The 27,546-nt window shown below is 48.7% G+C and overlaps 1 protein-coding gene across 1 annotated transcript; it reads right to left on the bottom strand.

Annotated features, from left to right (window-relative positions):
- Nucleotides 1-410: 410 nt before the first annotated feature.
- Nucleotides 411-27,482, bottom strand: Poldip3 (polymerase (DNA-directed), delta interacting protein 3). Its single transcript, XM_013024927.1, has 9 exons — nucleotides 27,348-27,482; nucleotides 18,684-19,077; nucleotides 17,744-17,830; nucleotides 11,652-11,747; nucleotides 8,384-8,560; nucleotides 7,873-7,950; nucleotides 5,512-5,641; nucleotides 2,122-2,188; nucleotides 411-1,283 (listed from the first exon to the last, which is right to left on the bottom strand). The coding sequence occupies exons 1-9, from the start codon at nucleotides 27,404-27,406 to the stop codon at nucleotides 1,106-1,108; spliced, it is 1,266 nt and encodes a 421-aa protein (XP_012880381.1). The 5' UTR covers nucleotides 27,407-27,482; the 3' UTR covers nucleotides 411-1,105.
- Nucleotides 27,483-27,546: the final 64 nt, after the last annotated feature.

The raw sequence follows: 27,546 nt of genomic DNA, 5'->3' as shown, positions 1-27,546 counted from the left end.
ATGTAGCGTCCCTCCAGCCCTGCCCCCAGCCTGCGTGGCTCTGGCCGTGCACTGTGCACACCCCACAATGCAGCAGGGCTCTGCGGAAGGGCACCAGGAACAATTCCTCCTGCCATTTGGAGAGCATGCCTGTGTCCTATAGCTCTGCCCCAGCTGCCTGGGAGGAAGCTGTAGGGAAACACTCATTTGCCTGTCAGAGCTATGCTCTGCAAGACACTCCCTTATCCATCCCCATGGCCAAGGCAGAAAAAACACATGCTTCTGGCATCCCTGGCGGTGTTTGTAGATGACCAAGGCCAGAAAGAGCCAGAAGCAAGACAACATCTCCTATCCAATCAACAACAGGCCCGGTGCTGCAAGAGCGGGATGACAGCCTGCAAAAGCCCAACCAGAAGCAGGCGGGCGCCTGCACCAAAGCTAGCCTGTGATGACCTCCATGGCAGGTGAGGGCCAAGAGGGCCCAGCAGTGATCCTCACAAGGCGCGGGAGACCAGACTGGGCATTCGGCACAGCTTGAGGAACACGGAAAATATGGCTCTGGGATTTCACGCCGGGATGCCTGAGCTGGTGGTGCACAGCTCTGTGCAGAGCCACAGCCCATCCTGCTCTTGCCAAAGGCCCTCTGCAGACCAATGAGAGGCCTGGAAACTGATCCCTGCTCCTCCACTGGCCAGGTGGATGGGCTTTCAAGGTGAGACCGTGCCCACCAGCACTGCAGGACCCCTCTGCAGTGTTTGAAGAACTTAGAAGGGAAGGCAACCTCCCCAAACAGTGCCGCCCTGCATGGAAGGAAGCTTCCCATTGGCCACAGGAATGCCACCCAGAGAATTCAGCGCACCATTTCTAGAGGAAAAAATCAGCTTGGGCAGAGGGGAGGGGAGGCTCCCGCTGACACACACAGGCCTACGTTGGTGAAGAGGTGGAGGGGAGAAGAAATGAACTACAAGAAACGTTAATGTACAGAAGCGCACAGGGTAGAAGAACACAGAAAGGCAGGCCCCGTCCAGTGAGGAAGCCCTCCCCATGTTCAGAGCTTCAGTCCAAGGGCCCATTGGTCACGAGCTTTGCCTTGGCAGACAGAGCCACCCTTGTGTTTCTGCCCTGCTCAAAGTTTGATTTTGAATTCTGTGGGCTGCGTGGTCACCGAGGCCCCCGAGGACTTGAAGAGCGCCTTCAGGATGGTGTCAGGGTCCACCTCAGCGGCAGGGGCGGAGGAGGAGGCCGGAGCCATCCTCCGGGGCAGCTCGCTCTCCTTTTTCACTGCGGGGCTGTCACTCAGCCGCCTGTGGGGAACAAAGACAAGTTCCAGTTGGCCGTTGTCAGGGAGTCGCCCTGATATGGGGAGAGGAGCACTGTGCATGCTTCCCACAGCTCTCACATCAACTACTGAGAAGACAGGCAAGGGCTGCTGCAGGCAAACCCTGCATGCCTTTCTGGTTATTAGCACACATCAGGACACTAGCATGACCTAAAGCAATGGTTGATTTAAGTCTAACCAGGTTACAAAGCAGAATGCGAAAGCCAGGTGCCAGTGACTCATGCCTGTAATCCTAGCTACTCAGGAGGCTGAAATTTGAGGATGACAGTTCAAAGCCAGCCTGGGCAGCAAAGTCCATGAAACTTTTTTTTCTTTTTTGGTAGGTCATGGGGCTTGAACTTTGGGCCTGGGCGCTGTCCCTCAGCTCTTTAGCTCAAGGCTAGCACTCTACCATTTGAGCCACAGCACCACTTCCAACTTTTTCTGCAAATGTGGTGCTGAGGAATCAAACCCAGGGCCTCATGCGTGCAAGGCAAGCACTTTACCACTGAGCCACCTTCCCAGCCCTAGGCCATGAAACTCTCATCTCCAATAAACCACCAGAAAACCGGAAGTGGTGCTGTGGCGCAAGTGGTAGAGAGCTAGCCTTGAGTTGAAGAACTGAGGGACAGCGCCCAGGCCCAGAGTTCAAGCCCCATGACCACCCCCCCAAAAAAAAACAAACCCCAAAACATTAAAAAACATTTTTACAACGTATCTTACATAGTGGTGCAGATAAATCATCCCTAAGAATAAAGAGACCAGGAAGAGCGAACGAACCCCCCCCCCGACCCCTGCCGCAGGACCCCTGTGCTAGGACTTACAGCAGGATGGGCTGCTCAGAGGTGATGACATTGCCGTTCATGTGAAGGTTGCACTTCATTGGTTGCCCTGAAAGCAGAGGGGAGAAAAGGCTCTATGGGAACTCCATTCCCCACACAAGGACAGAGCCACCACCTTCACAACCGAGGGTCAAAGCCTGCCACTTCAGCTGAGCCTCGTGGTACCTGTCTGTGAACCAAGGACTTTGGTGGCTGAGGCAGGGGACTGAGTGCAAGGCCAGCTTGCCTGCCGCGGGCAGGTCTGCTCCTGGTATGAGCCCTCCTCCCAGTTTCAGGAGCTACCTGCTCTGCTATAGACGGTGCTCTGGGTCTGGGCCACCATGGAAACAAGTGTGCCTCAATTGTTTTTCAGGAACTTGGAGGAATCTCAAGCCAGGTGAAACAAAAGCCTTCTCCTGAGCCTGAAAGTGTCTGAAGGATGACTCTGTGACGTCACCAGACCCAAGCTTCCTATGGAGAGCCCTGATGCTTTATCGCCCAGACCAGACACCAGCTATTTCACTTTGCCCCAGATCTCAGCCATGAGAGGCCAATGTTCTGCCACTGAGTTACACCCCACTCCTCCCCCCCATTCCTTTGTGCATTAATGCTCCTAAACCCTATCCCTCAGGAGGGCAGCTCTTACACTGGCTCTCCCATCTCCATGAGTGGCTCATCCCCTTTGCAAAATGTGTCACCTTAGTGAGTAGTGTATTATGAGATGAGCAGAGCTGGTTCAATAACTAGTCCTCACCTAGCCAAAGAGATGCCAGTGCTACAGCCCTGAACCAAAATACCCAGCTCCTAGGGTTTCGTTATAGCAGCAGAAAATGAATAATGCAAGTATTAAGCTTCCTGTCAGTGGAGGAGAAAAGAGCTGAAGATCTGGATAAGAACACATGGGGTCACTGGCAAAGAGGAAAGTCAGAGGGCTGGGCAGGTGGCTCAGTGGTACAGCGCTTGCCTTGCATGCCTGAGGCCCTGGGTTCGATTCCTCAGCACCACATAAGCTAAAAGAAAAAAGCCGGAAGTGGCGTTGTGGCTCAAGTGGTAGAGCACTAGCCTTGAGCTGAAGAGCTGAAGGACAGCGCTCAGGTCCAGAGTTCAGGCCCCACGACCGGACCCAAAAAAAAAATTAAAAAATAAAAAAAAAGCTAGCTGCAGTCCACTTCAAAAATAGTCATCAAAAGGTGAAGCTAGAGACATGCTCAAGTGGTAGCCAGCTAGCAGAGCAAGAAATCAAAGCTTGGAGTTCAAACCACAGTACTGCCAAGAAGAGAGGAGGGGGGAGGGGAGGAGAAGGAAGAAGGAAGGAAGGAGGAGGAAGGAGAGAGGGAGGAGGGAGGAAGAGGAGTCTTTATCTTGCCTGTGCTCTAAGTGAAATAACAAAGCTTGGATGACAGCAAATGGTTTTGAATATTTTAGACTCTCTATTGGGATCTAAGTACCAAAGAAAAGAAAATTCTTGGTGGGGGGTGGGGGTGGGGGGGAGGATGGGAAGGGGAAACAAAGGAGGAGGCTACAATGCTTGATAAGAAATGTACTCCTTATCTTGCCCATGTAATTGTAACCCCTCTGTACAGTATGTTCACACACAAAAAAAAAATCTCAAAAAGAAAAGAAAAGAAAATTCTTACAAAATATTACTGCTCATTAACAATGCCACTTGGCTGGAGATATACAATGAGATCCTCTTATGCCTTCTAATTCAACAGGCCTTCTGCAGAATCAAGAGGCCATTCTGACTTCCAATTCTTTTTTGTAAGACTGTTGCTACACCGTAACAGTGACTCTTCTGATGGAGCTGGGCAACTGAAACGGGAAAGCTGGCGAGAGCCCATTGTTCTAGACGCCATTAAGAACATTCCTTTTTGGCTGGGGGTGTGTGCAGTCCAGCAACAGAGTATCCAGCATGCTCATAGCCTTGGGGCTCCACCCACCCACTATGCCCCTAGTTGTATTCATGTTAGCAGAAGTTTGGAGGACATAACTGCAGATGAGAACTAGAATTAGGAGATGGCTGACTGCTGCAATCCCATACCAGGATTTCAATGGCTCCTCATGGAGTCTGCTCTAGAGATGGTGTGATGAATACTGTGGAGGTGCCCTCTGGAGACTGCAAGCACTTCCTCGGTAACACAGAGGACTGGCTCAAGGGACTGAGACCTGGGTCTCGTTCATTGCTCAGCAAGCACGTTTCCTATCCCTCAGCCTGTCAATTTTTGTTTATTGTTTGAGACACTGTCTTGCTATATAGCCTGGGTTGGCCTGCAATTGGCACTCTTCCTTCAACCTCCTGAGGGCTGGGATTATAGGTAAGAACCACTATGCTTGGTCTCTGATGCCAATTTTGAAAGACATTTGCTGTGGTACATGTTATCATTCAGCACAGCACATTCCAGGGCAATTATTCATGAAAGGCAGAGGCCATCAGTGTGGGGGACTGGCCACAGCTGACCTCAACCACCAGCTCCCCATCAGTCAGCAGCCAAGCCTGAGGCAAGCCCTTCGCGAGCAAAAGATGATGACTTGCTTCAGACTCAGATATCGGATGGCTGGTATTTTTCAGTAACAAAAGTGTTTCTAAGTGAACATATATTTGTTGACCTTCTCAGCCCCAAATATACACTTATTTTCAAAGATACAAGAAAAAGGGTGGGAAATAAAAGAACAGACAGAGGCTGGGAAGGTGGCTCAGTGGTAGAACACTTGCCTTGCATGCCTGAGGCCCTGGGTTCGATTTCTCAGCACCACATAAGCAAAAAGAAAAAAGCAGGAAGTGGCGCTGTGGCTCAAGTGGTAGGGCGCTAGCCTTGAGCTGAAGAGCTGAGGGACAGCGCCCAGGCCCAGAGTTCAGGCCCCATGACTGGACACCCCCCCCCCAAAAAAAAAAAAAAAGATTCTCATAGACTTTCAGGCCCAGCTTGACTTTGTTTTTTGTTTTGCTGGTCATGGGGCCTGAACTCTGGGCCTTAGCTCTCCAGCGCTCTAACACATGAGCCACAACACCACTTATGGCTTTTTCTGCTTATGTGGTGCTGAGGAATCGAACCCATGGCTTCATGCATGCTAGGCAAGCACTCTACCACTGAGCCACCTTCCCAGCCCCGCAGCTTGACTTTGAACCGTGATCTTCACATCTCAGACTACTGAGTAGTGGCATGACAGTACCTCATTTCTTTATAGACTTGCAGCTCTGTTTAGCAAGAAGCTACAGTTGCACACTGTAAGAATGCACATCTCTGACTGACCCTGGTGTCCAGGAGCCCCCAGAGGGACTGTTCAGGATGCCTTTCCACTTCTCTCACAGGAAAGCCTGCTCCAGAAGGCCTGCTTGCCTCAACAAGCAGACGGTGAGCCAGGAGTACAGTGATTGCTTTCTTCCCAACTTACCATCCAGACACCGGTTGTTGTATTTTTTATATGCTGTAATGGCGTCGTCCTTCTTCACAAAAACCACCTCTGCCACCCCAGGATGGACCAGTCTAGCTCGCTTAAGTGCTCCGCACACACAGAAAAGCTCCTGTGAAGAACAAGAGGGGGTTGGGGTTGGAGAGAATTCCGGACTACTTTCTATATGTACATACACTCAGAGTATCACAGTAGTTGTACCACAGGTATGCTGTGATCAAGGTTTCTTTTTGGTGTGTGCATGCGCACACACACGAGCTTGTGCATACATACCAATGCATCCTTGAACTCAGGGTCTGGGAGCTGTCCTTGAGCTTTTTTTCTCAAGGCTAGGGCTCTATCACCATTTGAGCTCCACTTCTGGCCTTTTACTAATTAGAGATTAGGAGTCTCATGGACTTTCCTGCCTAGGTTGGAAATCAAGATCTTCAGATTTCAGCCCTCTGAGCAGCTAGGATACAGGTGTGAGCCACCAGTGCCTGGAAAGGCTCGTCTGGGATCAGAGGAGACAAGCTAACAGTAACGAGGAGGACTGGGCTTACATACCTTCCTGTATCTGTGACCTTCCACAAATTTACTAGAAAGTTCTCAGTGACCACCTTGACAAGGGCAGCCATTTTAGACTTCCTCTGAGAGCTGTTGTGAGGAGGAGTGTAGGCTCACCAAAGAGTTGCTCAACTGTCACTTGGAAATCTGTTGCCAATAGTTCTGGGCGGGCTGCTAGAGGAGCTCCCCAGGACAGTGCTAACCTAGTGCCTAGCTCAGCAGAGGCAGGTAGCCAGTCGCCAAGTCAAAGACAAGCCCAGGCTAGGTCACTGGGACTTGGCATTTATCAGCCAGGAAGATATGCTTTGTACACGAGTCATCATCAACTCCATCCTCCTCCTCGTTCCACTGGCAAGAGGTCTGAGGCCAGAGAAGAAACAGCAGGTAGGGACCAGACCAGAGGCCATCAGCACTGCCATTTCTCCATCTGTACCTGCCTTAAACTCATTGTGAGGGCAAAGAGAAGGCTTATGAAAAGGTCTGTAGGGTTAGTTTATGTTCTTTTAATTTTTGCTTGGTGCTGATGGCTCACATCCACAATCCTAGCTACTCAGGGGGCTGAAATCTAAAGACTGTGGTTCAAAGCCTGTTGGGGAAGAAAAGCTGTGAGACATTTAGTAATGATTACTAATGCCAGAAGTGGAGCTATGGCCCAAGTGGCAGAGTACCAGCCTTGAGCAAAAAAGCGCAGGGGACAGCTCCCAGGTTCTGAGTTTAAGCTCCAGTACCAGAATCATAAATAAATAAATGAATAAATACATAAAGTTATACAGAGCTAGGAATTAAACTCAGGGTTGTGATTTGCTAGATAAACATCATTCCACTTCAGCCACGCTTAATATCCTAGTGATGTTTTTGTGGTTAATTTTTTATTTTATTGTGAAGATGCTATACACAGGGGTTAGAGTTACATGAATAAGGTAATGAGTACATTTCTTGTCGAGTATTGTTACTCCCTCCTTTGTTGTTCTCCCACTATCCCTTTCTCCCCCTACCCCCATATTGATGGTTAATGCTGACTACGAACCTGACTGGGTGAGAGACAGTTAGAACAGTGCGGCACAGTTGTGCCGGTCTCTCATGTACCGCTAGGAGGCTCTGCCTCACGTAGGCCCACAGCCATGGGCCAAAAGACCATGGACTGAACCTCTGACCCATAAGCTAAAGTAAGACTTTCCTCCCTTCAGTTGTTTATGGCAGGCACTGTGTGTCACCATGATGAAAGGCTGACAAAATGATAAAACACAGAATCAACATGGAAATTCCAGAGGACTCGCAGAAAAATCCCCAACAGTGGATGTGACACTGTGGTACAGGATGGACTTAGGCTTCACTAGGACACAGCCCAGGCCCCAGAGGCAGGCCAGGCAAGTGGCTTGAGGGCAGAGCTTGGGCAGATGGCAGCCTTCATAGACCACCTCCCTCTGACCCGCATGAACCAGCCAAGCCTGCCCAGGATTTCTGGAGGACTCTGCTGCCCTAATGGACACAGTAGCCAAACAAGATGGCTTCTGCTAAATTCTTGCTGAAGCTTGGACCATGCCAGGCAGACAATGCCTAAGTGACTAATTCCTAGGCCTCCCTGGTCCTCCATCACAAGCTGTGTGACGCAGATAGGAGGGCTGTACAAGTTTGCACTTGGTTTCCCCTAGACTGTACCCCAAGCACTCGTTTCCCTTGGCAATTAGCTGAACCGTGATGATACAGTCTTATGAGTTCCAGCAAAGCAGTGAGCTGGGGAGTCTGGGCCACAGAAGTAGTTTGAGAAGGAAAACTCTGGTAAGTCCTAGTACTTACAACAATGTCCTCTTCAGTGACTCGGGGGTGCAGATTATTCACAGTCATCTTGGTACCTTCCAAAGGGCTGAGAACAGTCTACCACACAGACAAGAGTGTTACCGGGAGTCCAAAGGCAGGTGTGCAACCACCACACAGCAGCACTCTCTCTACATATGCAACCAGACGGCCCCAAGGAAACCCATACAGAGCCAACACAACGGGGCCCTTAGGGTCCTAGTGCCCATTCGTACCTCATGACCATGTGTTTAAAGGAGCAGGCTCCCATTTCCCAAATATGCCTGGAATGCTCCTGTATCTAGACTCCACCAGCTCAAAGTGCTCCCAGATTCCCACAGGCTTGAGCTGCTCTTCCTCCTGGCTCCCAGAAGCTCTCCTCTGGGAAGCCCTCTGCTCATTACACATGGTGATTTCTCTGCAGGGCTGGCTCCGCCTACCTATATTACCCACGGGGGTGGGGTAGGGTGGTAATATAACATTCTGCTTACCCAACACATGCTGATCACCTTACCTCAGCAGATGGCAGCTCTTTGGGGGCCTCCTCCTTGTTCACCAGTGTCCGGGACATGTTGGTCAAGGCCTTTGTTCGAATAGAGGGGAGAGCAGGAGCAGTGTACGCATCATTCTGAACTACTTTGGTGAGAGGGAGGGCCTTGGACATGGAGAGCTTGGAACTGCTCAGCCCAGCCTACAGAAAAGGACAAAAGAAAAGGCTGAGAGCTGGTGACCATTAAGCTCAAGCACACAGATACCACTGTGCACGGTATTGAAAGCTCATCAGGAAGCTTCTATGCAGCTTTCTGCAACTCAACAAGGCCACACCATTCCAACATTTGCAACTGGTCAGAAGGTCAAAAGCGGGAGGTCAGCCAGGCACTGGTGGCTCACACCTGTAATACTAGCTATTCAGGAGGCTGAGATGTGAGGATCATGGTTTAAAGCCAGCCTGGATAAGAAAGCCTGTGAGACTCTTATCTCCAATTAACTATAAGAAAACTAGAAGTGGGGCTGGGAAGGTGGCTCAGTGGTAGAGCGCTTGCCTTGCATGCTCAAGGCCCTGGGTTCGATTCTGCAGCACCACATAAGCAAAAAGAAAAAAGCTGGAAGTGGCGCTGTGGCTCAAGTGGTAGAGCGCTAGCCTTGAGCTGAAGAGCTGAGGGACAGCGCCCAGGCCCAGAGTTCAGGCCCCACGACCGGACCCCCCCCCAAAAAAAAAAAAAAGAAAACTAGAAGTGGCGCTGTGGCTCAAAGCAGTAGGTAGAGCACTAATCTTCAGCAAAAGAGTTCAGGGACAGTGTCCAGGCCTGGAGTTCAGGCTCCACAACTGACAATAAGTAAAAAATAAAGAACAGGAGGTAAAGCTTAGTCCTAACCAAGCTTCTCTGACAGCTTCCTGTGGCCAAGCAGAGGCACATGTGTAACCCCAGCCTCCTCAGCTGCCCGACTGTTAGGTGGTAGGTACTACTGCTGCTTTGGGACAGTTTGTAACTAACACTGATCCTGCAAGGAAGAAGGAATGAGGCAGTCAGAGAAGCCGGGCCGGGGGCCGGGCGCCGGGGGTTGGGGGCCGGGGCAGGTCACCAGGGTAGGGGAAGCATTCTCCATGTTGGAGGTCAAGCCACTCCATGTCTCCCGAGCCAGTACAATATAGTAGTTATACATGTGGCCCTGGAAGCGCAACAACGAGATATACTAGTTAGAAGCAGAGTTATGTTACTTCTCTACCTGTTTCCTCATCCATGGAACAGTGTTTTTTTCAATGAAAGTTAACTACATAATTGACAGTTCCCTTGGTGGCAGATTCAACAGGTCTACTTACGAGACCAATTCAGTCCTATTGTGAAGAAACAAAGTGGGCCAGGCACCAGTGGCTCTCACCTGTAATCCTAGCTACTCAGGAGGCTGAGATCTGAGGATCATGGTTCAAAGCCAGCCCCAGGAAGGAAAGTCTATGAGATTCTTATCTCCAATTAACCACCAGAAAACCAGAAGTGCTGCTGTGGCTCAAGTGGTAGAGCGTTAGCCTTGAGCTGAAGAGCTCAGGGACAGCGCCCAGGCCCAGAGTTCAAGCCCCATAACTGACAAAAAAAAAAAAAAGAAACAAAGTGGTCTGCTTCATATATCACTTAAAAGAGTTGCGAGAGTGGCCTGCATACTCAGGTGGTGACCCGAGTGGAGTCTCTGGGCTCTTAAGGAGGTGCTCACCAGCGGGAGCTGGCAAGCAGTCCACAGCCTCCCTGTGTCACATGCCTGTGCCCACTCCTCCTGCAGCACATCTGACAACACCTGGCCCCAGGCTCTCCTAGACACAGCCCCCATGTGTTGGGGCCCATGGGTCTTGCTAGCAACCCAGGGAATCCAGCAGCCCAGAGACCAGAGCAAATTGTTTTTTCACAGGAAAAAAAAACAGGGACTGGAGGTGTGGCTCAAATGCTAGAATATCAACTGAGTAAGGAGTTTTGGGGTAGTAACAAAGAAAAAATACCTGGAATTCCTCCTGAGGGATTATTCACTGCTAGGTTTTTAACTTCAAAACTCATGTTAAAACTTAATTTCCGAGCCGGGCGCTGGTGGCTCACGCCTGTAATCCTAGCTACTCAGGAGGCTGAGATCTGAGGATCGCGGTTCAAAGCCACTCCAGGCAGGAGAGACCGTGAGACTCCTATCTCCAATAAAACCACCAGAAAACCAGAAGTGGCACTGTAGCTCAAGTGGTAGAGTGTTCGCCTTGAGCTGAAGAGCTGAGGGACAGCGCCCAGGCCCAGAGTTCAAGCCCCACGGCTGACAAAAAAAAACAAAAGCTTAATTTCCGTAATAATATATTAAGATGGAGGACCTTTATAAACATTTGCTCAGCAGGTTGCTCCCTCCATAAATGGACTAAGATCATTCTCACAGGACTGGGTTACCTCAGCAGTGGTCCCCTGAAGGAGCGATGCCTCCCATCTTGTGCACGCTCATGCTGCCTTGTCCTTTTACCATGAAGGCTCATGGACAAAGCCCTTTTGCCAGAAGCAGCCCTCTGACTTCCCAGCCTCCAGGTACCATGAGCTGAGGAACTTCTATTGCTTAAAACTTACTCAGTCTTCACCGCTCTGCTACAACAAAAAATGTGCTAGGACACTCACACATTTCCCCCAAGTGCCTCAAGCACAGCACTGGGAACTTTGGCTCTGAACTTCACTCTTTATGGGGTCTTTGCTAATCCCTGGACACCCAAGTTTCAGTATTTACAAAACCAAGGGGTTGGCTATTGCCTTGGTGTTTCCTCAATCAGCAAAGGTGGCAAGACAAGCCTATTTAGACACACATGTGAAGGAAGAAGAGCCAGAGGGGTTAAGACAGCTGGTGCCCCCTGTGAGGAACACAAAGACCTTATGTTTTGGTCAGTTGTAGGGCTCGAATTCTGGGCCACGGGCGCTGCCCTGAGCTCTTCAACTCAAGGCTAGTGCTCTAACACTTGGAGCCACAGCACCACTTCTGGTTTTTTGGTGGTTAACTGGAGATGAGAGTCTCAAGGACTTTCCTGCCTGGGCTGGCTTGAAATGTGATCCTGAGATCTCAGCCTCCTGAGTAGCTAGGATTACAGCATGCACCACCACTGCCTGGCTTCTCTAGCTGCTATTTTGTTCACATTTTAGTCTAAATAGGCAACAGTTGGCTGATTCCAGCTCTGAAGATCTCAGAGCCTGAATCACTAACAGGGCTTATTCTGCACAACCCTTCCATCCAGCTCATGAGACACACCCAGTGAGGTAAGAGAAGGGAAAACACCATACCGTCTGGTGAAGAAAGCCTCCTGAGGCTGAAAACTTCATCTGTTTAGCAGGAATGGGTGCTAAAACATCATCCTCTTCATCTAGGTCATATAAATTCTGCAAATAAACAAACAGAAGCTGGGATGGCGTTGACTTTGTGGTACAGTGTTCATGTAGCACTGTGAGATGCTGGTTTTATCTCCCGTGACACACACAAGCTAGCCAGCTTGCAGGCCCTTAGCCCTCAAAATTGAGACCCAGCCCAATAGGAAAATGGCTGCAGGTGTGAGCTAGGTTCTGGGGTAGAGGTGCCTCCGGGGACTGGCCTTGGAGAATGGGGCATTAGTCCTGACAGGGACTCCCCATTTCCTGCTCCTCCCCTGGATTAGGGTCTCACTCTGTAGTTCTGGCTAATGTAAAAAAAAAATATATATATATATTACGTATTTTTCATTGTAAAGATACTATATAGAGGAGTCACAGTTACATGAGTAGGGTAATGAGTACATTTCCGATCAAGCACTGTTACCTCTCCTTTATTTTTCCTAATATAAAGCTCTTTATCTACCTCCCTCAGCCTCCTGAACAGATAGGCAGAGCCAGAAGCACCCTTCTGTGAGTAGGTGGGATCTATGAAGTCTCTAAAATGTTTATCATTATATTCATATGTGACTCAATGACAATGGTGTGAACCTAGGTGGTACAGCCCACTACACACCCAGACTGTGTGGTGTACACTGTTGTACAAAGCACACGACTAAGCCGGGAGTCAGTGGCTCATGCCTGTAATCCTAGCTACTCAGGAGGCTGGATCTGAGGATCACAGTTCAAAGCCAGCACGGACAGGAAATTCCGAGAAACTCTTATCCCCAATAAACCACGAGAAAACCAGAAGTGGCGCTGTAGCTCCAGTGGTAGAGCGCTCGCCTTGAGCTGAAGAGCTGAGGGACAGTGCTCAGGCGCAGAGTTCAAGCCCCACAACCAAAAAAAAAAAAAAAGTACACGACTATATTCTTTGGTTTGGAAAGGCTAAGCTAACCAAGTATGTGGCCTACAGAAATTAAGTCCAAACCTTAGTTTTAGCCTTAGCTATGTTCACAGCAGGATATGTTTTTCTTTCTTTTTTGTCAATCGCAGGGCTTGAACTCTGGGCCTGGGTGCTGTCCCTAAGCTCTTCAGCTCAAGGCTAGTACTCTACCACTTGAGCCACAGTGCCACTTCTAGTTTTCTGAGTGGTTTGTTGGAGGGAGATAAAGAGTCTCACCAACTTTTCCTGCCTGGGCTGGCTTTGAACCGTGATCCTCTGATCTCAGCCTCCTGAATAGCTAGGATTACAGGCATGGGCCACCGGTGCCTAGCAGCAGGAGGATTTCTAACAGTAAGAATGATAGACAAGAGGTTTAATAGATTATAAAGGCAGCAACTTATCTACTTGTCAACAATGTTTACAACAGTGCTTTGCTTCAGCAGCACATACACTAAAATTGGAATGATATGGAGAAGAATTAGTACAAGGATGACCTACAAATTTGTGTATGTGTACATATATATATATGTGTGTGTGTATATATATATATGTATATATATGTGTGTGTGTATATGTGTGTATGTGTGTGTGTGTATACATATTTTGTTGTTGTTGTTTTGGCCAGTCGTGGGGCCTGAACCCTGGGCCTGGGCACTGTCCCTTAGCTCTTCAGCTCAAGGCTAGCACTCTACCACTTGAGCCACAGGGCCACTTCTGGCTTTTTCTGCTTATGTGGTGCTCAAGAATTGGACCCAGGGCCTCATGGGTGCAAGGCAAGCACTCTACAACTCAGCCACCTTCCTAGCCAGCATTCCATATTTTTATAAAATAGACTTCACATTAAAATCAGTAAGACAAAGAAGATCACTACATATTAATAAAGGGAATGATCCACAAAGAAGAAATTACAATGGTCAAAGAAATTACAGTGGTCAAATAGCACCAAATAATGAAGCACTAAATATATTAAGTAACTTCTCTTATACTTACAACAAAAACTGATAGACTCCCCCCAACACAATAGTGGGAAACTTTAACATCCCACTCCCACAAAAGGACAGGTCACCCAAACAAAAGGTCAGCATACAAGCCTCTGAATTAAATGCCATGATAACCCAAATGGACTTAATAGACATCTACAGAGTATTTCACCCAATACCACACAATACATATTCTTCTCAGCAGGCCGAGGAACATTTTGCAGAACGGATCATATCCTAGGACACACAACTGAGCAAATACAAAAGAACTGAGATAACCTTGTATCCTATCTGATCACAATGGAATTAAACTAGAACTCAATGGCAAAGAAAACACTCAAAACACATGGAGACTGAATAATAGATGGGTCACTGAAGAAATAAAGGAAGAAACCAGAAAATTTCTATAATCAAATGAAAATGAAAACAAGTCATATCAGAACCTCTGGGATATAGCAAAAGCAGTGCCGAGAGGAAAGTTCAGGGAAGTTCATAGCTCTAGATTAAAAAATCCAAATTGCTCAAGTAAATAATGCAACTAGGCTGGGAATGTGGCTTAGTGGTAGAGCGCTTGTCTAACATGCATGAAGCCCTGAGTTCAAGTGCCACACAATAAACAGAAAAAAGCCAGAAATGGCACTGTGCCGCAAGTGGTAGAGTGCTAGCCTTGAGCTAGTGCCCAGGCCCTGAGTTCAAGCCCCATGACTGGCAAGGCAAGGGGGGGGGGGCGAAAAGGGGGAGCTCAAATCAAAAAAAATTAGAAATAAAGGAAAAATTGGGCACTGGTGACTCACACCTGTAATCCTAGCTACTCAGGAGGCTGCGATCTGAGAACTGTGGTTCCAAACCAACCCAAGCAGGAAAGTTGATGAGACGAAAAGCCAGAAATGAAGCTGTGGCCCTAAGTGGTAGAGTGCTAGCCTTGAGCAAAAAAAAAAAAAAAAAAACATCAGGGATAGCACGCAAGCCCTGAAATCAAGCCCCTCAACTGACACCTTTCCCCCAAAAAAAGTATCATAAAGATCTAGCGGGGTACCGGTGGCTCATGCCTGTAATCCTAGCTATTCAGGAAGCTGAGATCTGAGGATCATGGTTCAAAGCCAGCCTGGGCAAGAAAATCCCTGAAACTCTTATCTCCAATAAAAATCACCAGAAAAACTGGAAGTGGCGCTGTAGCTCAAGTGGTAGAGTGCTTGTCTTGACCTTAAGAGCTGAGGGACAGCATTCACGCTGAGTTCAAGCCCCATGACCGACAAAAAAAAAAAAAAAAAGAGAGAGAGATCTTCCCTTCCAAGGAGGAAAAGTCCAGGTCCCAATGTATTCATGATGAATTCTATAAGCCCTTTAAAGGCAAACTAACACCAGTGATTCTGTGAATCCAGCATTATACACATCCCGAACTAGGTAGGGACCCAATGAAAAAAGAGAACTACAGACTAGTCTCTTTGATGAACATAGATACAAGACTCCTTAATAAAATACTTGCCAAAATAATTCAACAATAAAAAAAATTATATGTTAGGGCTGGGAAGGTGGCTCAGTGGTAGAGCACTTGCCTTGCATGCCTGAGGCCCTGGGTTCAATTCCTCAGCACCACATAAGCAAAAGAGAAAAAACCTGGAAGTGGCACTGTGACTCAAGTGGTAGAGCGCTAGCCTTGAGCTAAAGAGCTGAGGGACAGCGCCCAGGCCCAGAGTTCAGGCCCCACGACGGGACCAAAAAAAAAAAAAATTATATGCTATGTTTTGTCTTGTCCATTTATTTGTCTGGGGGTGGGGGGGGTGGAGGCACAGAAATGGAAGTACAAATGGTGGACAAATGCAGCCGTGGTACTCAGTAGACACTGCTGAAAATGAACTACAAAACTTTTGGGCAGGGATGGGGGGAAAAAACTAGGAGATGGCTAAGGAAAGGATAACTTTGTCCAAAAAGAAATGGACTCTTTACCTGGCTTGTAAAGCAGTAAGTCCTGTGTATATCACCTTTATAATCACAACAAAAATATACATACATATAAGAAAAAATAAAATTATACACTATAATCAAGCGGGCTTTATAAACATAAATCAATGAACATAATAGACCACACTAACAGAGCCAAAAACAAAAATCACATTATCTCAATAGATGCAGAAAAAGCCTTTGACAAAATCTAACATTTGTACATGTTAAAAGCTCTGAAAAAGCTAGGAATAGAAAGAACATACCTCAACATATTAAAGGCTATATATGACAAACCAACAGCTAACATCATACTAAATGGTGAAAAACTAAAACCATTTCCTCTACAATCAGGAACAAGGCAAAGGATGTCCATTCTTTCTTCACTCCTTTTCAATATGATACTGGAATTCCTAGCCAGAGCTATAAAGTAAGAGAAAGATATAAAAGGGATTTACATAGGGAAAGAAGTCAATCTATCCCTATTTGCAGATGTTATGATCCTGTGTCTAAAAGGACTCTTGAGACTTCACCCTCAAGCTCCTAGAACTAATCAATAACTGGCAAAATACAAAACAACCCACAAAAACCAGGAGCTCAGAGGCTGGGAAGGTGGCTCAGTGGTAGAGTACTTGCCTTGCATCATGAGGCCCTGGGTTCAATTCTTCAGCACCACATAAACAGAAAAACCTGGAAGTGGTGCTGTGGCTTAAGAGGTAGAGTGCTAGCCTTGAGCTGAAGAGCTCAGGGACAGCACCCAAGCCCAGAGTTAAAGACCCACAACTGACCAAAAAAAAAAGACTTGCCCATCCATGTTCATTGTTGCAGTATTAATAACAGCTAAGTTATGTAAAGAGCCCAGGTGTCCTACAATAGATGAGTGGATTAAAAAAATGTGGCATATACACAATTCAATTTTACTCATCCATTAGGAAAAAAATTATGTCATTTGCAGGGAAACAGATTGGACCTACAACAAATCATGTTAAGTGAGGTAAGCCAAGCTCAGAGACAAACAGTGAATGTTTTCTCTCATGTGGAAATTAGAATACAACTGGACACGATTACTTATATAAAGCTCTATGCACTTACACACAAACAAACTGACTATGAAGGAGGATACACTTAGGGGAGGACACTGAACGTCTAAAATACTACTTATCAAAACCAGCTTCAGAAAATGGAAATATGTTTTTGTTAGTGGTGGTGCGTTGTTAGTTGTTTTGTTTTGTTTTTTTTGGGGGGGAGCAAAAAGGGACCACAGGAATGGAGGAAGGGTGAACTAATAATGCAGTTACTGTATTCAATATATACTATCTAAAAAATAACCTATGCAATTTGTGGGCAGGGACTGAAGAGAGAAAACTGGGAAAACGAAGGAAGAGATGACATTGTCCAAGAAATATTGTACTCATTACCTGACTTATGAAATTCTAACTCCTTTGTACAACTGCTTAATAAAAAAAAATTTATAGTAAATGTGGAATATCAGAAAAATACTTGACTTACAAGAAAAAAAAAAAAGAATGAGACAAAACCAGGTAACATAACCTTATAATCACAACTGCAACTCCACACAAATAAAAAGTAACAACAGCTGGGCACTGGTGCTCACACCTGTAATCCTAGCTACTCAGGAGGCTGAGATCTGAGGACCAGGTTCAAAGCCAGCCTGGGCAGAAATGTCCATGCCTCTTATCTCCAATCAACCACCAGAAAACCGGAGTGGCGCTGTGGCTCAAGTGGTAGAGCACTCACCTTGAGCTGAAGAGCTGAGGGACAGTGCCCAGACCCAGAGTTCAAGCCCTAGGAAAACACACACACCACATCCCTGACACACACACACATCCCTGACACACACACACCACATCCCTGACACACACACACCACATCCCTGACACACACACACCACATCCCTGACACACACACACATCCCTGACACACACACACACACACACACACACACACACACACACACACACACACACACACCCTTCTGAAGGCCGGCTGGGGGTGTGCATCTAAATGGTAGAGGGCTTGGCTAAGTCCTAGTAAATCAGCAGCAAGTGAGACACTTTGTCTTAACATTCCTCTCAGCAAAAAAACAAAAACAAAACCCACAAAACCCCCACATGCATGCATACATGTGTGCTCATTAATTCTACCTGTTTGGCCTGGTGGTTATTGACAACGTTGATCCTCATTCCAGCAGGATGGGTATGAAGTGGTACCATGGGCTTCTGCTGTGGAACCTAGAAATACTCAGTGGTCACAATGCATGCACTCTATGAGCTGGGGTTCACTGCGCTTGAAATATAGTGGGCATGCAGTTTGAGTTTTTGGTAAAAGCAACACCACTGCCAAAACCATGTGGTATGAACACATAAAGCCTGAGCTTGGCTAAAGTTTGCTGCTACTCTGTTCCTACTACCAATGCTACTGCAGAGATATGGTTTCCTTTCCCACTGGGTAGCCACTGTGGAGAGCAGATGGGGCGTTGGACTATCAAGTGTGTCTAGGCTTCTAGCCTAGTGCTCATACTCATGTATTTTATTTTATTTATTTATTTTTGGGTCTAGTCGTGGGGCCTGAACTCTGGGCCTGGGTGCTGTCCCTCAGCTCTTCAGCTCAAGGCTAGCACTCTACCACTTGAGCCACAGCGCCACTTCCAGCTTTTTTCTTTTTGCTTATGTGGTGCTGAGGAATTGAACCCAGGGCCTCAGGCATGCAAGGCAAGCGCTCTACCACTGAGCCACCTTCCCAGCCCCATGGCTATGTATTTTATATCTATCTCTGAAACTTTTTTTTTTTAAACAAAACTGGTGTAATAACCCTGAGACTGGAGTGGAGACAGCCCATGTTGAACAGGTTGCATCCTTTTCTTTCTCTTCCCTCACTATTTCACTCTGGAAAGTCATTTCAGTTTTGTGGATGTCCCCCTTTTACATAAAAGAGGCACTACCTTTCCTTTCTCCTATGGTTTACATGAAAAGCCTTCAGAAGCAGCAAGCTGCTGAACAGAGCCTGGGAGAAGTGCGTTTTACCCCACCCTGTGTCCACTCAGATCCCCTGTCGAACTCTACCGTAACAGAGGTCACAGCCTACCTGGATGGTTTTGGTGAGCTTCAGAGCAGGGGTCACCGTCCCAATGGGAGGGCTTGTGAAGGCAGCAGGGGACCTTCTCTTCAAGCTGATAGTCTCCCGGGCATCTGCCACCTGGCGGGGCTTCTGTGGCACTGTACTCTGCTGCTTGCGAGAGTTAAGCATCTCTCTGGCATCCTGCACTTTCCCTTTGATCCGAAACCGAGCATCTTTCTGCAAAAGCTTTTCCCGAGCATCTTTGACTCCCAGCTTGAGGCGGGCATCTGAGAGGCCAATCTTCTGCCGGGCATCAAATCTCTGCTGGAAAGTGGCTGTGCGCGCTGACTGGCTAAGCAGACTACTCTGCTGGATCCCAATGCGGGATCGGACGCCTCCAACTCCTGGTCTGGTGCTGAGCCTGTGAATACCACACATTGCAATGGTAAGTGGGCCTGGATATCAACAGCATCCCAAGGAGGAGAACTATGGAATACCTGGAAGACAGCTGGTTCTGGAAGCCAAAAAGCTACTCCCTCACACTCACTCACTTGGACCCCCCCAGGCTTGCTGCTCTAAAAAGGCATAGCCAACAGCAGACCTACCCAAAACCTGTCAATCCACAAGGGACCTGTGGTAGGAAAGAAGGCCATAGCCTCACGCATTATCTTCCTACTGGCTTTAAAAAAGCTTCCCACTGCGGGCACTGGTGCTCACACCTACAATCCTAACTACTCAGGAAGCTGAGATCTGAGGATCACGGTTCAAAGCCATCCTGGGCAGGAAAGTCTGTGGAACTCTTATCTTCAATGAACCACCTGAAAATTGGAAGTGGCACTGTGGCACAAGTGGCAGAGCACTCGTCCTGAGCTGAAGAGCTGAGGGACAGTGCCCAGGCTCAGAGTTCAAGCCCCACGACCGGCAAAACAAACAAAAAAGAGCAAAAGGACTGGAGGTGCCTGCCTAGCTAGTGCACGGCCCTCTGTTCCAACTCTAGGACAACCAGGTTATAGGTTCAGAACAGGGCTGTCACTCAAGTCTTGGTCACAAAAATGAGAAAAAGCATTTTTGTTAACAACTATCCTCTAGACAGAAATGCTCACTAATGAGTTCCCTCCAAAGCCACTGGCTTGGGGCCAGGCAATCAAATTGCCAAAAGGACCATGGTGAGGTATGGGCCTCTGGATGCTCCAAATTGAGGATTCCCAAGCAATTACCACACTCAAACTCGAAGAGGAAAGTACACAATCTGTGAGCATAGAACAAGCTACCAGGGCCTGCAGTGTCTGGAAAGAACAGCTTATCCAAGGGCATTGGAGAAAGGTAGAATGTCGAAATGCCCACCTTAGCCCATTCCTTGTGACTTCTTTGTGTGTCCAACTCAAGTAAGGAGCTGAGGTGTCCAGTCTTCTCCATTTCCCAAAATCAAAAGCACTCATTCCTCCCCTCTCACGCCGGCAAAACCTCTCTGCTACCCTGATCCCCAGACACTGGCTCTCTCCTGGGAGATTCAAAGCTCACCACACAAAGCCTCCACTAAGGTACCTGTCATGCTGCATCACAATGATCTGTTTATCAGCCTATAGCTCTCACAGAACCTAGAGCTACCCGGGCCTACCCTGCACCTCCTCAGCTATTTCAACCCTGCATCAAGGAGTCAGGGCTCAAAGTGCTATTTGGAGTTAAATGCTTGCTGAGTGTCAGGGATCTTGTAAGGCTCTAGCATAGACTTTCCTTTTAGGGTCACACTCTGAAGTTAGTTGCCACCATTTCCTTTTATTTTTGGCCAGTCCTGGGGCTTGAACTCAGGGCCTGGGCACTGTCTCTGAGCTTCTTTTGCTCAAGGCTAGCACTCTACCACTTGATACTGAGGAATCAAACTCAGGCTTCATGCATGCTAGGCAAGCATTCTACCACTAAGACACATTCCCAGCCCATTGACTTTGCTTTTTTTTTTGGTAGGTGGTGGAGCTTGGGTAGATCTGGGCCTGGGTGCTGTCCCTCAGCTCTTCAGCTCAAGGCCAGCATTCTACCACTTGAGCCATGGACTTTCCTGCCTGGGTTGGTTTTGAACTGTGATCCTCAGTTCTCAGCCTCCTGAGTAGCTAGGATTATAGGCATGAGCCACCGGTGCCTGGCTCAATTTTGCTTTTAAAAGTTTAGTTTTCCAATTTCATCAACCATCCAAGCAATCAACAGTAACTGTCAAGGAAAAAAGAAAGAAGTCCTGGGGCAAGGCAGAACATCGGCTCAGCAAGCGTAGCCCCTGGCTCAAACCCAAACACAGCCAAAGAAAAAGAAGTTAACCATCTAGATGTAATAATGAACTTCTTAAAACAAAGTTCACATTCATGAACAGAGAATGGAGAAAGGGGCAGATTCAAAATTTCTGGCTCACTTCAACTTTGTATGAAGAAACCCTTTAGAAGGAGGGTGGAGGTGCTTCTACACCTTTATAGTTGTTAGTGAAATGAGCTCCCTTCCCATAGCTTAGCACTCTCCTTCCCCTATCCACAGCTTGGCATGCTCCCTTCCTAGGCAACACTAGGCCCATTTAGTAAAGACGGTAAATAATCAGCCTCAGCCACCCTTTACCTTGGGATGACACTTCTCCGGGGCAGCTAACACCATATAAGGCAGCAAGAGCCCCTTAAAGTGACCTTCAGGTCTGGGCAGCTGCAGGGCTCCTTATCTACTACTTGGGCAGCAGCCATCAATCCTAGTCCGCCATCATGAAGCCCTCACGTCCACACGGGGGTCCCCACCTCCTAGCCCCACCTAGCCCCTCAACTTCCAGAAAATAGCTGGTGCTACTTCTCAGTTCTCCCTTGTGAGAAGGGGTCTTGCCAGTCCCTTTCTCGGCAATAAACCTTCCTTTGTTCTCTGTACCCGGATGTCTGCGTGGTTTTCTGACAAAGTCCAAATAATCTAACAATAGTATTTATGTAGTTTATTATATATAGTATATTATATAGCGTTTATGTATTTATATATATATATACACACACACACACACACACACACACACACACACACAGTTCTCTTCTCTGTTCAAAGTGTTAGGATTCTGTTATTTTCAGACTCTGTGGGAGTCTATGGTTGATAGACAATGCCTGCTACAGCTATGTAAGAGGCAAGTAGAGCTATGGAAAGCTTTACAAAGAAGGTAAAGCCCCTGTAATTTTTGCTACTCAGGATTTTTTTTTTGCCAGTCATGGGGCCTGAACTCTGGGTCTGGGTGCTGTTCCTCAGCTCTTCAGCTCAAGACTAGCGCTCTACCACTTGAGCCACAGTGCCACTTCTGGCTTTTTCTGCTTATGTGGTGCTGAGGAATCGAACCCAGGGCCTCATGCATGCAAGGCAAGCACTCTGCCACTGAGCCACCTTCCCAGCCCCTCAGGATTTATTTAAATAAATAAAAAGGTAAAGCCGGGTGTCAGTGGCTCATGCCTGTAATCCCAGCTACTCAGGAGGCTGAGATCTGAGGATCGAAGTTCAAAGCCTGCTGAGGCAGGAAGTCTGTGTGACTCTTATCTCCAATTAACAAGCAAAAAAGTCAGAATTAGGGGTGTGGTTCAAGCAGTAGTCTGCCAGCCTTGAGTTCAAGCCCCAGAATGGGGGGGGAGGAGGGGGAGGAGGAGGAGGAGAGGAGGGGGAGGAGGAGGAGGAGATGATAGAGGACAGGTAGCTTGCTTCTGTAATTCTAGCTACTCAGGAAGCTGAATTTGAGGATAGAAGTTCAAAGCCAGATCCAGGGCAGAAAAATTCTTGACACCTCATCTCCAAGTAACTACCAAAACACAGGACTGGAGGGTGTAAAGAAGCCAAGTGAGTGGAAGTCCCTGAGTTTTAAGCCATGGTACAAACAGGTACATAGGCACACACAAAAACTAAAGATTAGAATTTGAAGAATCAAAATTATCCTATTATGTCTAGTTTAGTTTTGATATACTGTGATGTCATCCCTTCCCCCAAAAAGGCTAAGGAAGAGGGGTACTGTCCCTCAGTGGAGGGATCTTGGGACAACAGCCGTGCCTAGGAAGAGCCCGTCCTCTAGTGACCAGCACGGATGCAGTGTGCTCACTTGGGGGCATGCCACCGTTCCTGTCTGGCAGGAAGGACCGCCACGATGGAGGCTGGCATTTTCATCTATAGTCATGCTTGCTTAGCAACAGAGGTATATTCGGGGAAATAGGTGGAAGTCAGCTCAGCATCAGAAGTGAGATTAAGCCTCCGTGATTGAATTCCTGTACACAACCTGTCAGTCCTTTCCCAGCACAACCAGAGGGGCAACTGCAGGAGGGGGCTGTTGGCAGTTCTCATGGCGGAGCTGCTCCTGGGGAGAGTGAGGAGCTACTTCTCAATTTGATGCATTCACTCCAGGTGACACCAGTTCTTTCCATTCCTTTCATGATCAGCTTTAGGGGCTTTAGTATTGGGGCTTTTTATAACCATAGCTCCTTTTTCCTGCATGAAAAGACAGCTATTCATCCCAGCAGGCAGCGGTACTGGTTGGAAGGCAGGCATTAGTCATCAGGAATTTTTCAAATAAACACTCCTGCTAGGGGTAGGTCTCTAAAACAGAGTCAATTATGTGAGCCTCCTGCAGAACTGCAGAGGCTCCCTCACAAAGCCCGGCCCCTCTGGGGAGCCTCCAGTCCTGCCCCAACTTCTGCCTGCAGCCTCACCTCCCACAGTGGGGACTACTGATGTTCCCAAGCACATTTCTGCACTCTTGTCCCCAGCCAATGTTTAGGAAGGGGGAGGGAGGTTTTCAGAGAGTCCCTTCCTGCACCACCTCAGCCAACAAGGTCAATGGCTCCCGGGTCCTCCCCAGCAGCTGCCCATGGAAAAATGCTGCCGGCCAGGGAGAGGACATCCCCCCCTCCACCGGACGGGAGGAGCGCACTCCCTCATTCCAGACAGAAGCTGATGCACCTATGAGAATGCCGCCTCCAGTTCCGTGTGGACTCCAGCAGCTTCCACAGCTGCCTCCCGACAGGTGCCTCATCCAAAGATTCATGTCTGGGTGTGTGTGTGGGGGGGGGTGCTCAGGAATACAGAAAGTGGATTTTCATCCACGAGGGAAAAAGACAAAAAAAAAAAAACAGTTTAGTTCAAACTATTTCTAAGAGTCAATTATAAACCACTGCTTTAGAGACACCAACAAAACAAGACACTAAAAAGACACTAACGACACTGTCCCTTTGCCAATGCTCTTCATTTTGTGTAGTGCTAGGGACTGAACTGTGTTCCCGCATTTACTACTTTCTAGGGAGGCACTCTGCCACTCAAGCCAAGGCCCTATCCCTTTTTGTTTTTCCATGCCAGTACTAGAGCCTGAACTTAGGCTCTCCCTTTCTTGCTCAGCTCACTGCTAGTGCTCTACTGCCTGAATCACACCTCTCCACTACGGCCTTGTGCTGATTAACTGGAGATAAAACAGTTTCAAGGAGGATTTGTCTGCCTGGGCTAGCTCCAAACCACGATTCTTAGATCCCTCAACAGTAGCCCATGGGTTTGGAACTCATGGGCCTGTGCAGGTTGGACACACCTGGACTATAATATGCTTATTTTAGGTTTCTTACAGTTGCTGGGATGACAGGCGTGCACAAGCATGCTCAGCTTCCCTTTGTGGAGATGGAGTCACTAGAGAAGTGCCGGCGGCTACTTCTCCCAAGGCCAGACAACGGTCCCTCAAACCACCTGCAACCGCTCTGGAATTGGTCAAGGACCCTTGATGATTACTTGGAGGCCCAGGCATAAGGAACACGAAGAAGAGCTGCTCTGAAGCAGCAGCATTCCACAAATGCTGATCCCGAGGAGGGTAGAACAAGGGACCAGATGGATAGCAAAGGGGCTTCACAGCGTCACAGGCTCCCTCTTTTTGCTATCTGCTCAGGAAGAGGCAAAGCAACATTCCTAAATTACTGAGCACCAAGTTCTTCCTGGGATGTCCATGCAACATTAAAACCAAACTTCCCAGAATGGTGATTTCTTCTAGAAAGCATGTAAAATAGAAAAGTGACATTTGTTCATGAAAATTTCTCAAGGAGCCCCAGATCTAATCTTTCTTTTACAGCTGTGCAAGTGAAAAAGAATTTCCAGAAGACAGGCTCATTTGTGTACTGCGGTTTGAACTCAGGGCCTCATGCTTGGTAGGCGGGTACTCTACATTTGAAGCCAAGCCCTCAAAGCATTCTGCTCTAGTTATTTTTGGATAGGATCTCCTGCCTACACCTCCTGCATAACAGGATTATAGGTATGAACCACCAGAACAGGCTTATTGGCAGAGGTGGTCTAACTTTTTGTCAGTCTGGTCTTAAAACTTTGACACTGGGGCTGGGAATGTGGCTTAGTGGGAGAGTGCTTGCCTAGCATGCCTGAAGCCCTGGGTTTGATTCCTCAGTCCCACATACAAAAAAGCCAGCACTGTGGCTCAAGTTGTACAGTGCCTTGAGCAAAAGCAGCTCAGGGGCAGTGCCCAGGCCAAGTTCAAGTCCCAGGACTGACAAAAACAAAAACAACAAGAAAGAACTTTGACACTCAATGTATCTGCTCTTGAGCAGCTGGGATTACAGGCATGAGCTACCATGCCCCAGCCTGAGTTTCCAGAAAATTTAACTTAAACACAGGATGTTCTACAGTTTCTTCCAGCCTGTACTTTAGTTCCAATCCAATAATCACATCACAGCAAATTCTCACACTAAAAACTGGAGATCATGATACTTCTCTACTTAAAAGCCACACAGGAGGGGCAGTTGATTATAATCAAGGTGTACATATAAGTGCATGTTAACATGAACCCCCTGTACAACTGATAGTAAAAGAGAAAAGGCTGGGCACCAGTGGGCTCCTGCCTATAACCCTAGCAACTCAGGAGGCTGAGATCTGAGGATCATGCCTTGAAGCTAACTTGGGAAACTCCTTAAGACTTTTATCTCGAATAAACTACCAAAAAGCTGGAAATGGAGTTGTGGGTCAAGTGGTAGAACTCTAGCCTTGAACAAAAAAGAAAGCTCACGGACAGTGCCTAGGCACTGAGGTCAAGTTCTAGGATTGGCATAAAAAAAGGGGGGGGGGGGGGGGGGGAGGCACCTGGGAATGTGACTTAGCAGTAGAGTGCTTGCCTAGTATGTATGAAGCCCTGGCTTCAATTCCTCAATACCACAGAAACAAAAAGCCAGAAGTGGTGCTGTGGCTTAAGTTGTAGAGTGCTAGATTTGAGCAAAAGCTCAGAGACTGCCCAGGCCCTGAGTTCTAAGCCCCAGGACTGGCAAAAAGAAAAGAGGGAGGAGGAAGGGAACCGGGAGGAGAGAGGAAAAGGGGGGGGGGAGTAGAGAGACCTTTAACTAACAATACTAACTAACAATACTCATCAGATACCACCTTACACATAAGGGGGCAGTCTGGCAACCCACACAGGATGATCTGGAAATGCAGTGTGGAACCCTACCTTGGCCAAGTGCTGCAGAACCCACGGTCTCACCTAGCCAGTCCCCAAGGGGTTCCTGCTTCTACTCCTTTAGGAAAAGGTCCCATAACCCCCACCATTTGGCACAAATAAACTTTGTCTTTTTGGGGGCAGGGTCTAGCCATGCAGTCTTGATCTTGTCATTCTCCTGCCAGATGTTGGGATTACAGGCTCAAACATGGCACTATCTTTAAAACATGTTATGGTGTGGCTGTGTGGTGTCCAGAGAGCCCCACTCGGCAGGATCCTCAGGGCTCACTTAGGAGGCTGGAGGAAGCAGGCCACTGGGGCATCCCTGACCACTGGCCCTTCCTACTGCCACGACATTCTGCCCTCGGCCCAAGGCGACAGAGCCAGCCAACCACGGACTGAAAGCGGAGGCAAAAGGTGCCCCTCTCTGTTTGCTTTTCTCAGGTAACTTGTCACAGCCATGGGGAGGCGAGCGGCACTGCCCGGCTGAAAAGTGGCCAAGCCTCTGAGGGGCTGCCCCTCGGCCCTGCTCTTCCTGAGGGTCCTGGACACCCCGACTCCCTGCAGCCCCGCCCGCTGCCCAGCCCAGGACCGGAAGGGCTCAGCTGGAAGGGGCTGTGCGGCCTGCCTGGCCTCGGCCGGGGGCTCAGGCCGCACCTCAGCACGCAGGGAGCTGCGAGGCTCGCGGCGGCGGCCCAGGGCCCAGACACGAGAACCGGAGACCGCGGCCGGGCGCCGGCGGCTCGCGCCTGTCATCCTGGTTACTGCGGGGGCCGAGATCTGAGGATCGCGGTTCAAAGCCAGCCCGGGCAGGAAAGTCCGCGAGACTCTCATCTCCGAGGAACCACCAGAAAACCAGAAGTGGCGCTGCGGCTCAAGCGGGAGAGCGCCAGCCGTGAGCACGGACGCCCAAAAAAAAAAAAAAGAGGACAGGCGTCCCGCCCCGTGCCGCCACCGCGGACCCCGCGCGCGCGCGCGCGTCTTTCCCTGGAAACCTGCGGCCTCTCTTGCCCTTTCCCGCTCCCTTCTTCTTCCACGCGTCTCGGCGCCCGGGAGGGGAATCCTTTTCGCCCAGGTGTGGAGCAAACCTCACCGTTCAGCGGGGCCGGGCTGGAGGGCTGCGCCTGTAGGATCAGCAGCAGGAGCAGGGCGGGCGCGCGCGCGGCGCCGCGGCGGGGCGCCCTCCTCCGCCCCGAGCGCTAACGGGGCCCGGACCCCGCGTCCTGGGGGTCGAAAAGGTCCCTCACCGGCCCTTCGTCGCCGCTCCGCGCTTCCGGATGAGCTCGTCCAGGGAGATGTCCGCCATCTTGCGCCGCCGAACGCGTCGAGAGCAGCTCCGACGCCCTCAGCCCTCCAGCCCGCCCCCGCGGCCGCTACCCAGCCAAGAGCAGCTTCCGGCGTCCGGCCAACCGACTCTCGCGATAGTTTATAAAGCGACAAGAACCG

Source organism: Dipodomys ordii, unplaced genomic scaffold, assembly GCF_000151885.1.
Source record: "Dipodomys ordii isolate 6190 unplaced genomic scaffold, Dord_2.0 Scaffold79, whole genome shotgun sequence".
In the NCBI taxonomy this organism is placed as follows: domain Eukaryota; kingdom Metazoa; phylum Chordata; class Mammalia; order Rodentia; family Heteromyidae; genus Dipodomys; species Dipodomys ordii.
This window is presented reverse-complemented; position numbering and strand designations above follow the sequence as displayed.